Source organism: Notamacropus eugenii, chromosome 5 (assembly GCF_028372415.1).
Source record: "Notamacropus eugenii isolate mMacEug1 chromosome 5, mMacEug1.pri_v2, whole genome shotgun sequence".
Classification (NCBI taxonomy): domain Eukaryota; kingdom Metazoa; phylum Chordata; class Mammalia; order Diprotodontia; family Macropodidae; genus Notamacropus; species Notamacropus eugenii.
Window position 1 is genome coordinate 318187822 of NC_092876.1, and position 15005 is coordinate 318202826.

Consider the following 15005-nt stretch of genomic DNA (forward strand, 5'->3'; position numbering starts at 1 on the left):
TCCCTTCTTCAATAAACTCCAGTGACTACAAATTGCTTGTAGGATCAAGGTCTTTTCAACTTTATTTCATCCTTTTTTAATTTCTATTTTGTGTATACATCCTACAATGTGTATAAATATTAAGACAGTTATACATATATAACATAGGCAGATGGATAGATAGAAATATACATAATTAGGGTGAATATTCTTTTTTTCTGATAGTGCTACATAATCAAAAAGTTTGGAGGCACTGTGCTAAGAAACTAAATAACCAAGTATATTAGAGATGGTGCTATAGCAGGGATGTGCTAGAATCAGTTCCGATGAGGCTTGAAAAATGCTACAAACCAGGGTTTGATTTATTGTTTTGATTGTCTAGACCAGGGGTGGGGAATATTCTTCTAGGTCCTTGGGTGCAACCTTTTGATTGAGCCCAATTTTTACAGAGCAAATCCTTTTATTAAGGGGATTAGTTCTGTGAAGTTCTAGACTCTAGACTTAAGAAAGTAATGGAGAAAGTGACACTAATGCACATTAAAGTTAAAAACATGAGGTGTGTGAGTGCGTATGTGTATATGTGTGTATTTGAGAGCTGGTTGTTAAACATTTACTAGCATACCCCAGGCTAAAATAAAGTAGACACTGAGTGAGGACCTGAGGGATGAAGCAAATAAATTTTAGGCTACAGATCTTGTGAAATCTTCTTAGGTTGTTCAGAAGTATTTCAAACTTCCTTTCTAGTTCTTAACTCTGTTTTTTTATAGGTCTGCTTGCTAGACAAGTAACTTTGAGATAAGTGAAGTTTTACTGTATATCTGTATGCACATGTCCTTATATAGCTCCACTTCACAGATGAAACAACTAAAACCATAAAGAGGTTAAGGAATTTACCAAAGTCATAAAGTCCTGACACCAGAAACAGGGACAAGGTATCTTGATTCCCAAACCAGAGATTTTTCTCATGAAGGTCCAAACTTCTCTTTTTAATACCTCACCATTGCAGAAAGCTAGGGAGATTGCGTGACCACTTTATTGAGAAAATAATTTCTAGTCCAAAATTTCCTGTGGACCGTATGAAAAGTAAGTTGGGAAAAGTGGAAGGATCGTGTGTGTACGTGTGTGTGTGAGAGAGAGAGACAGAGAGACAGAGAGAGACAGAGACAGAGATGTGCAAGTGAGCATATGTGTTCCAGAGTGAATGTGTATTCATTAGAAAAGGGGCGGGGGGGGGGGGGAGCCCACAGAAACCCGGTCAGCTAACATTGAGGAGAAAAGGAAAACAAAAAGCAAAAAAAAAAAACCTAACAACCCTGCCTATCTCCAAATTTGAGCCCCTCCCCTCAGCATGTGAGCTGTAAAGAGAATGACACATGTGCTGTTTCCTTTCCCAGTTGTCGAAGGGTCAGGAACCAGACAAGAACAAGAGGAGACTTCTCCAGGAGACTCCTGCCTTTTTCTGATCCTTCCAGCTGTTCTGCTCAATCTCCCCAGTCTTCCCTGAGCCAGCCGAGACCAGTGGCCCAAGGCGCTCTGGAGTCTGTCAGTTATGAGTAACCCAAACAGTTCAATAGTCCATGACGGTGAGTACCTGTTTGTGCTGCGTATTTGTCCTGCCCTGCCTGGAAACAGTTAGAATTAGATGGGGGGAGGAAAGGGGGCTATTCTCAGGCTCCCCAATTCCCCGAGGAACCTGACCTGAAAGAGAAGGAAAGAAAACTGGGTATAAATCCAAAGTGTCTTATCTTTCTTTTGCCTTTGAGGAGTAAGGAGAGCCTTAGGAGGGAGACAGGGGGTCCAGCCAGGGAGTTTGGCATAAACTCATTAAAGAGGGATACCTTTCAAAACAGTATTCCTCTCTTTTTCCCTTTTCAGTCTAACAGTTAATTATGGGAAAGAAAAGGAAACAGACACACTCCTTGTTTTGTGCGGTTTGTTCATCTGTTGGGACATTTTCCTTTCCTCTGGGGGAACTCAAACAAAACATGGTGGGGGAGACTAGTGGAACAGTTGAAGTCTGAAGGCACCAAGAGTGCTTTTCCTAGAAGCTGCCTGGCTCGAGCTGGGCATGAGCCCCAAGCTGGCTCTGTGTAACTTGATACTGAAGCTGAAAACTGTCCATATTTAAAAGCATGATACTGTTATCTGTCTCCGCCTCCCCACCCTTGCCCTGAAGTTTAAGAAGGAAGGAGGAAAAAAGCGGGAGGGAGAGCACCACAGAGAGATCTTGGGCAAGAACCTTTTTTTCATAAAATAATAAAAATGCAGACAGTTGGGGAGAGAGTCCAAGTATTTAATAACTGAAGTGAACTTTCTGAGAACTTTTTTTCCCCAAGCTGCCAAGAGAGCTCAGCTGAAAGTAGAACTGTTAAGCAGTATTCAAAACAAACTCCAATCGCCCAACAAGGTATTATGAATGGGCAAAAGAAGCAGCGGTGAGGGGGATGCCCTTGACTAGCTGGGGTTTTTGGTAAGCCGGCTGAAGTCTGTTTTCCTTCTCTTTTTGGTTTTGAGTTAGCACATGGTTTACTAACAGGAAGCCGTATGTGAAAAGATTCATTGTGAGCATACGTAGAAACTTCTGTGAGCTCTTCCCCACCCACGCCACCCATCTTTTGAAATTACAAACTAACTTTATTTTCAATCCCCTTTGTCCCCCCCCTCTTTGGGGCCTTTCTCAAGTTTGACTTGGTTCAATTGTTGTAGCCATCCAGTCTCCCATATTTCAAATGGCCACAGTAGGTAGAGGAGAAAAGCCAAGTACCCAAGGATGAGAACTTGGGACAAATATTCTTTTACGTGTGGGTGTCAGAGAGAACTGCTTTTTATAATTCAAGAACATTTGTGTTGTTATGAGACTTCTGAGTGTTCCATGAGGTCTACCCCTCCCCTGTGGGGCAAGGGAGATGTGGGCAGTTTTCATGGTGGGAGTGGATGGGGGGGGAGGGAACAGGAAAAAAATGTATGACACTGCTAAGTATTCACACGCAACAGACCACAGAAGAAATATTTGTATGTGAGAGGCTAATTCCCTGTGTCAAGTCAAGACAGGAAGGTGTTCCTGTGTGTGTGTTTGTGTGTGTGTGTGTGTGTGTGTGTGTTTAAGTTTGTGATTTTTTTTTCCTTATGAGTAGTTAAGATTGGGCCAGAAGTTCTGATTCTGAACATGAGAGTAGATCACACACATTTAATGGCCAGAGAATTGAGTTTTACAGGCCGGCCTTGCATCCTATTAAACCTCACATTTGATTTATATGATGGTGGGATGCATCTTGCAGGAAAACTGCCTGCCTGTCATTCCCCCTGCTAATTCAGGCAGGATGTTTCTATATCCTGTCTTGATTTGCATTACTGAACAGGGAAGGGGGGTGGGGGGGAAGGGCTGGGAAGAAAGCAAAGCAAGATGTTTCTAATCGATAGAACCATTGAGGGCTTCCTGATCTAGCTGTGTTCACAAAGCTTGGACTGGGCCCAGATTCCAGGAGTTATTTTTTTCAGGTGATTCATGTTCAGTAACCTTGAGTCCCCAGCAGCTGACTCAAAGAGGTATTGAAGTTTAGTCAGTAAGAGGCCAGGTATGGCATTGTTATACATCCCTGTCTTTGACAGGAGCAAAGAGGGTTATGTCAAGCACAACAAAGAAAAGATTTTCATAATTGCTTAATTTTCCAGAAATGTGTCAGATGTTGGAGTCCATTCGTGATGTGGAGAAGCCAAAGTGTCCCCATGGCTTAGCAGGATTGGGCAACTAGTTTCTGGGTACTTGCAAAATTCACTGGAATGGGAAGGGGAGGGGGTGTTGTTTCAAAGCTATTTGGAGGGGGAGCACACTAACTTGGCCAAGATAGCTAGATTGTTGCTGACAGCAAGTTTTAGCCACAACAAGGGAGTTGTCTGTCTCCAGAAAACTATCACCAAGAGGTTTTATGTGTACATTAGGGATGGAAGGTTGGGAGTACCAGAAGTGAAAGTGTTAGCTTATACATAACTTATTTTTTTCCCCTCTGAATAACATGAAACATTCTTGATTTCTGCCTTGGAGGTAAGTAGAGAACGGTTTGCATGATACTTTCCAGATACGTATCAGAGATCATAGAATTTTAGATGAGAAAGGAAACTTTTAGGTCAACTTGTACCTAATTCTGCTGACTTAACAGTATACCCCACCCCCCAGCTATAAATTGGCATTTATTGTGATTGTAGAGCAGATTTCAAGCAGTGCTCACTTCTGTACCTTACAACTAACTGGGAAAATGGCCTGGGGGCTGAACTTTTATTGCAATGACCAATTTTTATCCCAGAAAACAAATAATCTAAAAATATTTCCCTGCTCTCATTAGTAAGGTTAAGGACCATGGAGGAAGAGCATTGCATGCATTGCCAAATATAGTTCTTTTGTTAGTTTTTTTAACTGCTTTTATTTGTTACAAGACAACAGTCGTTTCATGGAGCTCTATTTGAAAATTACTGATGTGTAAAAACAAAAGATAGCAATAATACTTTTTTTTTAAATTGACTGCATATGTTCGCTGGTCAGACCTTCAAACTTGTTAGTTCTTAGACTTGTGCTTGGCAAGAGATGCTGTTGCACATGATAGTGACTTAATAAGTATTTGTTGAACCACATTATATTGAATATCAAGGGTTCTTATGGAACTATTGCAAAAAGCATCTAAGTCCTTTCAAAGGTCCTTGGTAACCATTTGCACATCAGTTTATTCTGGTTTGTAAGCAAATTCTCAAAAAAACGATAATGGGCTCCAGTTGCCTACCATATAGTGTCCTTATCCTGGCATTCATGGCCTTCCATAGTCTAACCCCTGTCTAATAAAATGATATATTATCCAATCATACTAATGCTGCTTATCTGAGAATATCTTCCACTGCTCTGCACAGTGATCTTTCTGCCCCAAACAGGTAGCCCAGTTTGGGTATTTATTTCCAAATCCATGTCTTAGATTTTGCTACTTTTCCCTGGAATAACCCAACTTTCTAATTACCCAATCCCTACCCAGCTTTTAAGAAATGGATTAAATCCTACTCCCCACACCCCCTGCAAGTCTTCCTGACCAGTTCAACCCAGAGGTCTACGTAGTTACTGTTTTCAGTCTTTGAACTCAGCAAAAGGACCTTTTTGAACTCTTCTAACTGTAAATTCCACCCATGAGGTTTGGTCCTAGGAATCCTTTGACAGATTAGTCAGATCAATCAAGCCTCTGCCAGTGAACTGTAAGGATTGTAGAATTTAGATCTGGAAGACCCTAAGAAGTCAGGTTTCAACGTCCTCTTTTTAGAGAGGAAAAAATTGAGGGTAACAGAGTTTAAAGCAACATACCCACAGTCACACCAGTAGCAAATACTTGCGTCAGGTTTTGGACTTAGACCAAACTGCAGATTTAGGTAAAAGAAAACTGCGATGCAGCTATCTTAGAAGGCAATCATGAACTTTCTCTGGGATAATGATCAGTCAGTCAACAAGCATTTATTTTATTATTTATTTATAGCATTCTTTTCTTTTTAAATTTTGAGTTTCAAATTCTTTCCTTCCTTCCCACCCTTTCCCCCGCCCACTGAGAAGGCAAATAATAAATATATCAATTATACATATGAAATCATGTAAAACATATTTCCATATTAGCCAAAAATAATTTCCAAAATAATCAAAGAATATAAAACAAGAAAATGTTACTTCAGTTTGCGCTCAGAGGTCCTCCGTTCTCTCTCTAGAGGCAGATAGCATTGTTTTTCATCATGAGTCCTTTGGAATTGTCTTGGATCATCATACTGATCAGGGAAGTCAAGTCTTTCACCATTGGTCATCATTACAGCATTACTATTATAATGCACAACAGACTCCCAGTTTGAATCAGTTCATACAGCTCTTGCTATGTTTCTTCTGAAACCACCCCCTCATCATTTCTTATAGCACAATAGTATTATAGTATTCCATCACAATCATATGCCACAACTTGTTCAGCCATTCCCCTATTGATGGGCATCCCTTCAATTTCCAATTCTTTGCCACCACAAAAAAAAAAAGCTAATAAATATTTTTGTACATCTAGGTCCTTTTTTCTTTTTCTTTGATCTCTTTGGGATACAGACCTAGTATTGCCATTGCTGGGTCAAAGTTATGCACAGTTTTATCGCCCTTTGGCATAATTTCAAGTTGTTCTCCAGAATGGTTGGACTGGTTCACTACTCCACCAGTACCAGTTCATTAGTGTACCTATTTGTCCCTTTACCCCCTCCAGTATTTTTCATTTCTGATAAGTGTGAGGTGCTGCTTCAGAGCTGTTTTAATTTGACTTTCTCTAATCAATAATAATTGAGAGCATTTTTTCATATGACTGTAAATAGCTTTGATTTCTTCTTTTTCTGAAAACTACCTGTTTATGGCCTTTGACTATTTATCAATTGGAAAATGGTTCTTATTTTTGTCATTTGATTCAGTTCTATACTCAGTATATATTTGAGATGACTTTTATTATAGAAGATGACTTTATTAGAGAAATTTTCTGTAAAAATGTTTGATGTTACTTTATTCTCTAGGATTCCTTTTAGCAAAATGTAGTTTCTCTGATAATTTCTTTTAATTAGGTCTATTTGTTGCTTTTACTTTATCTGAGATCATAACTGCTACCCTTGACTTTTTTTTACTTCAGCTGAAACATGGTAGATTCAGCTCCAGACTTTTATTTTAACTCTGTATATGACTTTCTGTTTCAAGTGTGTCTCTTGTAAACAAGATATTTTTGGATTTTGGTTTCTAATCCATACAGCTATCTGCTTCTGTTTTACTGGTAAGCTCTTCAAAATCACATTCATATCAATGATTACTGTGTATTTCCCTCCATCCCATTATCTTCTCTGTCTCTCTCTCCTTCCCCCTGATTCCTCTTCAAAAGTCTATTTTGCTTCTAACCACTATCTCCCTTAATTAACCACCATCTTTTAATCACTCTCACCTCTTTCTCTTAACCCATTTCCCTTCTATTTTTCTATTAGGTAAATTACATTTCTAAGTGTGTAAATATATTTTTTCCCTCTTTGAACTGATTCTGATGAGTGAGGTTCAAGAATTGTCTGCTACCACCACCACCACCCCATTTTCCCCTTCATTGGAAAAGCTCTCCTTTGTACACTTCCTTTATGGGAAAAAAATTTCTCCATTCTACCTTTCCCTTTCCCTTTCTTTCCAATGCATCCCTCTTTCTCAACCCTTCATTTTGGAAGGAGATCATTCTAACGTAATCAGCTCACACCCATGCCCTCTGTCTATGTAAATTCCTTTTAATTGCCCTAAAAATAATAAATTTCTTGGGAATTACATGTATCATCTTCCCATACAGAAATGCAAGTAGTTTAGCTTTATTGAGTCCCTTGTGGCTACTATTTTATGTTTACCTTTTTATACTGTTCTTGAGTCTTATATATGAATGTCAAGTTTTCTATTTTGCTCTGGTCTTTTCATCAGGAATGTTCTAAGGTCCTCTTTTCATTAAATATCCATTTTTTTACCCTGAAGGATTGTATTCAGTTTTGCTGGATAGGTGACCCTTGGTTGTAATCCTGGATTCTTTGCCTTATGTAATATCATATTCCAAATCCTCTGCTCCTTTAAAACAGAAGCTACTAAATCTTGTGTGGTCTTGACTGTGGCTGTATGATATTTAAATTGTTTCTTTCTAGCTGCTTGAGGTATTTTTTCTTTGACCTAGGAGATTTGGAATCTGGCTATAATATTTTTGGGAGTTTTCATTTTGGGGATCTCTTTTAGGAGATGATTGATAGATTCTTTGAATTTCTATTTCCCTTGAGATCTAAGATATTGGGTTAGTTTTATAATTTTTTGAAAAATGCCGTGTATACTCTTTTTTTGATCATCATTTTTTAAGTAGTCCAATAATTCTTAAATCCTATCTCCAGGATCTATTTTCCAGGTCAGTTGTTTTTCACATTTTCTTCTATTTTTTCTTTCTTTTGACTTTCTTTTATGATTTCTTGATGTCTCACGGAGTCATTAGCTTTCATTTGCCCAATTCGACTTTTTAAGGAATTATTTTCTTCACCAAGATTTGTATCTCTTTTTTCCATTTGGCCAGTTCTACTTTTTAAGGTTGTATTTTCTTCAGTACTTTTTGTGCTTCTTTTACCAAACTGTTAAATAGCTTCATAATCTTATTGTATCACTTTTTTTTGGAGGCAATCAGGGTTAAGTGACTTGCCCAGGATTCACACAGCTCTAGTAAGTGTCTGGGGCTGGATTTGACCTCAGGTCCTCCTGATTCCAGGGCTGACTGTTCTATCCACTATGGTACCTAGCTATGCCTCTAATTTCTTTTCCCAATTTTTTCTTCTGCTGTTCTTATCTCTTTATATCTCCCAGGAATTCTTGTTGGGTTGAGGTCCAATTGGCATTTTCCTTTGAGACTTTTTTGGTGGCTGCTTTAACATTGTTGTTCTCTTCTGTGTCTTGGTCTTCCCTGAAAACTTTTTATGATCAAATTCTTTTTGTTGTTGTTATTGGTTAATTTTCCCCTCCACTTTCTTGACTTTGAACTTTGTTTTCACCTTTGGTGTGGGGAGGCCCTGTCCCAAGCTTCAGACTTTTCATGGTGCTATTTTCTAGTTCTGAGGGTCTGCAAACTTTTGGTGCTTCCAAAGGGCTCCTGGTCCCCTGAAGATGTATGGGCTCAAACTCCTCTTTGCCTTGGAACTGTAACCAGGGTTCTTACCCCTCATGACTGACCACCAGCACTCGTCTCCACCCTGAAACTGCAACTCAGAACTGTGTATGGGCAATAGAACTGCCAAATGAGTGCTTGCTGTACCCAGTGAAAGCAAAGGGCCCCCTGTAATCTCTTTTTGACCAGTTGTCCAACCTCCATACTGTCTCTAAGCTGAGAACTCTCAAAAATGATGCACCATTTGCTGTTGCCCTTTCATGTGTGTCAGCTCCAGAAAGACTTCCACCCTGGTGTTTCAGACTTCTCCTGCCAACTTCTTAAATTTTCTGTGGCTGGAAAAATATTTAATCCTGACTTTTTGTTGGTTCTTCCACTCTAAAATTTGATTTAAAGCATTATTATTTCAAAGATTTTTGAAAGGGAATGTTGGGAGAATATAACTAGGTGACTGCCCTTAATCTTCCATCTTTCTCCTTCCTCAACAAGTATTTATTAAGCATTCATCAAGCAATAGTGGTGGCAAAAAATTGGAAACTGAGATGTCCATCATTTGGGGAATGGATGAGCAAGTTGTTCTGTGATTGTGATGGAATACTTTTATGCTATAATAAATGACAAACAGGATGCTTTCAGAAAAAAACCTGGAAAAACTTACATGAATTGATGCAATTGAAATGAGGATAACCAGCAGAACGTTGTACATAGTATTAGTAATATTGTATGATGATCTATTGTAAATAACTTAGCTATTCTCAACAATGCAAGGATCCAAGACAATACTGAAGCACTTATGATGAGAGATGCTGTCCATCTTTGGAGAAAGAACTGACAGACCCTGAATGTAGAATGAAGATACTTTTTCTTCACTTTATCTTTCTTGGGGTTTTTTGTTTGTCTTTTCTTTCACAGCAGGACAGACGATGGAAATGTGTTTTGCATGACTACACATGTATAACCTATGTCAAATTGTTTGCCTTCTCAATGAGGATGAGGGGGAGAAATAAATTGTTTTATGTGTAATTGAGAAAAATAGAGCATTAATTTTTTAAAAGTCAAAGAGAGTATTTTATAGATAATCTTAGAGGCAACAAGAAGCCACTGAAGTTTATTGAGTAGGGGTTGATGTGGTTAGATGTATAGTGCAGTGCCCAAGCATCATTTTCTGGCCCCAGCATCAACTCATAACAGAGGCTTGTGGTTAAGGTGGAGATTCACTTCTTTGGCTCTGCCCTGCCCATGAAATACATGCATGCACAAATGCCTCCCCATCCTATCCCAAATATCTTATCTCATTGCTCTTGAAAGGAAGATTATATTTTGATCTTGAAAAATATTCCAACTTGGCCTTTCTGTTTCTCATGCCCATCATTTCATCTTCCTTCTCCATGACTCTGAACTGGCCATACCCCATGCCTAGAATACTCTCACTCATCACCTCTGGCTTATAAAATCCCTCATTTGCTTTAAGATGAGCTACTTGACTTTGATGACTCAGGAAAAGAGAGTGAGGCTGATGACTGTGCAACTCTGCCTCACTTCAATTCAATTCCAGTGCAAGTCAAGATATCATCTGTGAGGTCATTGGTCCTCTTCAAAAACCAAGGATTAACAGCAACAAGTTCAAGTACCACCTTCAGATGAAGCTTTACCTGTCTCTCTAACTTCTAGTGTTCCACCTACTATCTTTATTTAACTATCTTGTGTTTATTCTTAGGTATTCTCCTTATAACTTATTCTCTACATATTTAGAGTTAAGGAGGCTGGGTTCATAAAACTCTGCCACTTAGAAATCACATCTTCCCTTGGCCCCAGTTTTCACATCTATAAAATGGAGGTAATTATACTAAAAAAATAGTAAAATTCTAATACTAAATTACACTGAAAAGTAACAGTACTCTTACCTAAGCCAAAGAGTTGTTGCGAGGAAGATGCTTTGAAAATTGTAAAGTGTTCATATAAAAATTAAATATGTACAAAGGACATGGAGAGAAATCATGTTTCCTAGGGAAACCCAGATCTCACTATTGGTCTCATAATATGCATCCTAGATTTATCTGAACAATAAAAAGCAGGCTTGCTCTCTGCGTGTCTCTGTCTCCACCACTTTGCTTCTGTCTCTATTTTTCTGTCATTTTCTGTATGTCTTTCTCTCTGTGTCTTTCTTTGTCTCTCCATTTCACTCTCTTTCTCTATCTCATTTTCTCTCTCTTTCTCTGCCTCTCTTTGTCTCTCTCTGTCTCTGTCTCTCCTTTTCTGTCTCTGTTGTTTTGAGGTAGATCTGCTCTTGGTGAGCTACACTTTTATGATGCCACATATGCAATTTTCTATATCTAAAAATATCCACAATCATGACTTTTTTTTCTCTTAGTAATAGATTGGTAGCTTGGCTTGAACTGCATTATATTCAAGCCTCAGGAACTGTCCACTCCCTTTCATTTCCATCCACCACTCAGCCCCCCAACTTTGGCCCCTGCTCAATGAAGGCCATATTGCCCATTTCCATTAAGTCTTCCTTTGATGACATTATGTACATGAACATCTTAAGCAATGGACATGGTAGAGATGTAACTAAGTATGGTATAGTTGGGGTAAAAGGGTACTTACTGCTGTGGAATTAGTTTTGGAGGCATGGGGAAATATCTAATTCTTTGCCCTTCCCCTACCTCCTGAGGAAGTCCACCCACATATTTTGTGAAGTAACAGCTCCAGGGAGCTAAAAGGCTAATTATCCATGAAGAATTTCCTTCTTACCCAGGCTCTGTGCTTGTATTTCCTCAGATTCAGTATTGACCTCATATCAAACAGCAGAGACCTTGTCTTTGCTCTTGGGAAATGATCAGTCTGATGGGAGAGGCACATCTCTGATGTTGAGGAATCACCTGGTCTATTCAGAGAGACATAACTCTTGCACTTGGGGAGGAAAGGCATAACCTCTTAGGAAATATGTGGTCTGATGGGAGAGGTAAAATTCCTCCCCTACAATGTTTCTTCCCCCATCCCTACCTTAATACTAAAAATTAAAGCAGAAGGAATCAGGTTGATTAGAATTAAGTAGAGAAATAATTTATAAAGGTTTTTTAGGAGAGGCAGAGGTGAACATAGAAGGTGGTACATAGCCAAAACAGGAAATCACAAAATGGCAAGCTTTGATGAAGAATGAGGAAGGAACTGTGTAAGGCTCAGAAGTAGGAATGAATGGGGAATGGTTAGGGAGGGGCAGGGAGAGACAAGTTCACTTGGCTGGAGTGAAAACTGAGCTGAATTTCAATCACACCTTTGTGAGTAATTACGCAGGTTATTTGATCAGTTATTAAATTTTAATAATCTTCACTATCCTACTTTCCTCATCTGCAAAGTGGGAATAACAACACAGGTTCTTACTGATTCACTGAGTTGGAGATGATGAATATAAAAGATTTTTCTGACTTTCAGCCCAGTGTACCGTTGAATAAAACAAAAAAAGTGATGAAGGATTAAGCAAAACTGAAACACTGATTTCTTTCCTTTCATCTGGATAGAAACTACCCAATGATGTGCTTTGTTGCTGTTCAGTTGTTTTTCAGTCTGTCTGACTCTTTGTGACCTCGTTAGGGTTTTCTTGGCAGAGATACAGGACTGGTTTGCCATTTGCTTTTCCAGCTTATTTTATAGATGAGGAAACTGAAGCAAACAGGGTTAAGTGACTTGCCCAGGGTCACAAAAATATTAAGTGCCTGAGGCCAGATTTCAAAGCATGAAAGATGAGTCTCCCTGATTCACTCCTGGCACTTTATCTACCATACCACCTAGCTGCTAGGTTCTCTTGTTAGAGCTGGATAAACTTTGAATTCTATCCAACATGGCTTTGTTATTACTGTGATTCATGAGTTCCAAGCATAAATGGCAGATCAGCAAGTACAGCCAATGGCTGCGTTTGGCCAGCCCTTCCTTCCTTTAGCTGAGTTGGTTCTTGATTAGCCTCTGAAAGTATATGGAGGATGCAGAGGGAGATAAATGGAAGATATTGATATGACAGGGACTATAGCAATCATTTAGACCAACTGCCTCATTTTATAGATGAGGAAACTAAACCCCTTTGAAGGTTTTGTCTTGGTGCAGGTCACACAGGCTGTAAATCACAAAACTTTGGATAGGAACCAAGATCCTCTGATTCTAGATTTAGAAATTTGCTAGAGTCTCATTCTTAACTTTGAAGAAAAAACATGAAAGAATTCAAGGAAGGAAGAGTGAGGAAAAAATTAAGACCAAAGCACATATTCTATTCTTACAAGAGTTGGAGAGGAGGATTATAAAAGGAGCTATAAAAAGAAGGGGAGGAAAAGAACATTGTGCTATCCAGACCATTACTGTTTCATGGAGTCTTGCAGATGTCATTCAATAAAGGTAGAGTTATCTGTGGGTATCTAGGAGAAATAATGGCTGAATACAAAAGAAAGAGAAAGCATTGTTACCCTCAAGGAATTTGAAGTCTAGCTGGGGAGCAAGGAGATAGAATATATAACAGACACGTAGGAGGTGGCTTAGGAACACAGCTGTGTATTAATGTTTGAATCCTTTAGATCCCTTTGACATATAAAGTACTTTGTACTTTTCAAAGCTCCTTTTTCTCCATTATTTCACTTGTTTCTGAGAGCCAAAATTACCATTCAGATTTTTTAGGTAAAGAAACTGAGGTTCATAGAAGTTAATCTTTTTTTTCCCCAAAGTCACATAGCTAGTACATGACAGAGCCAGCCCTAAAATTCTGGTCTCTTGACTCTTGGTCTAGGACTCATTCCAGCAGAATGTAGGGCAGTGATTAGAACCTACAGTGGCTAATCAAGGAAGATTTTCTAGAGGAAGTACTATGTTCAGCAAAATTCTGATGGATGTCTGAGCACTGGATCAAAAACTGAGACTATCCTAGATGAGAAAAAAATGAAAAGGAAATACAGAACCTGGGGAGATATTTTAGAGTAAAATATTAATTAAAACAACATGGAGAGATAACAGAACTAGTACAGGACAGAGAAGAGGAAGCAACTGGTGGAAAGGTAGATCTGAGAATTGCATACAGAGCTCTTGTTTCTTTGACCCTTACCATATTTACTGTATGGGTCACTACTCTAGCATTCACAATATAAACCAGGAAAAGGGAAGTACAGCCTGGACTTAATTTTGGCCAATAAGCAAGAGATAACTGGTGGCAGGAATCTTGAGAGAAATTGACCATGTCATCTTCAATAAATGGTCTACTATCTCTTCCAACTTTGGACTCCTTGATTTATTATATATTGAAGGTAGAGTTTTTTTCATCCCCCATCACATACTTTTTGAACCTATATCTGTCTTGCAATGAGGAAGACTATTAGCAACTTGAGGTAGGATATCATGTTTTCAATTTAGTATTCCCAGAGACCTATACTTGGGCTAGGAGACTAGTAGTCAGTAGGGAGTCAGTAAATACTAATTTAATTGAATTGAACTGAAAGTAAAAGCAGTTTAAATTCTAAGAGGTCAGTTACCATATCTTTAGTAACTATCATAACTGAGATTTCTCTTCAATATTACATTCATAGCCACTCTCTCTTTTCTTCTTTCTGTCCCTCTCCTATTGCCTACTTTATTAATTTGTTTTTTTCTGTCTTTCTGTCTTTGATGCTCTTTTTCTGGCTGTTTTCTTTTCATCTGTGCTAGGTTTGTCCTGTGCCATTTCCCTCCAATCCAGATCATCTCCAAAGAGTCTCCTGAAGATTCTGGCTCTAGTCTCAGAAGTTAATGAATTTTCATTTTCTAATCCCATCACTCTAAAATGAAGGAATAGGCCTAGACTATCCCTAAGGTCCATTCCAGCTCTAGCATCCTATCATGCTATGAGTCAATAAGTATTTGTTGTGTAGCTAGGGGCTCTGGCTTGTGTGTGGTAACTCTTCTAGAACAGGACATTTGAACAGAAGTCAGCTGTGGCCCATGCAGTTTACTCCAACTCACATGAATTGTCCCCTTTTCTGATGTCCCATAGTAATTCTATTCAGTGACACAAATCTTAGAACTTAATAGCTCTGTTTCATGTGTTGACCTTAACTCTCTAAGAAGACCATAAGCTCTCTGAGCAGAAATCATACTACCTTCTCTCATTAATTCATTTAGTCAGTCAGTCAGTCAATAAGTATTAATTAAGTACTTACTCTATGCCAGACACTTTGCTATGCATAAGGGACACAAAGAAAGGCAAAACACTATCCCTGATCTCAAAGACTTCACAGTATAGTGAAGGAGATAACATGTAAATAAGTGTATATACAAGATAGATATGGAGATATGGATATATCTGTATCTGTCTATACACACACACAC

General features: G+C 38.7%; 1 protein-coding gene across 2 annotated transcripts in view; it reads left to right on the forward strand.

The window, feature by feature from the left end:
* The first annotated feature begins 1222 nt into the window (after positions 1–1222).
* Positions 1223–15005, forward strand: part of GYPC (glycophorin C (Gerbich blood group)) — a 94608-nt gene continuing 80825 nt past the window's right edge. Inside the window, exon 1 of one of the 2 annotated variants that reach the window (XM_072613414.1) lies at positions 1223–1562. In XM_072613414.1, the coding sequence (XP_072469515.1) occupies positions 1529–1562 (34 nt within the window). In that variant the 5' untranslated portion in view covers positions 1223–1528. The remainder of the gene's footprint in view (positions 1563–15005) is intronic. The other variant, XM_072613415.1, reaches the window with a different exon arrangement.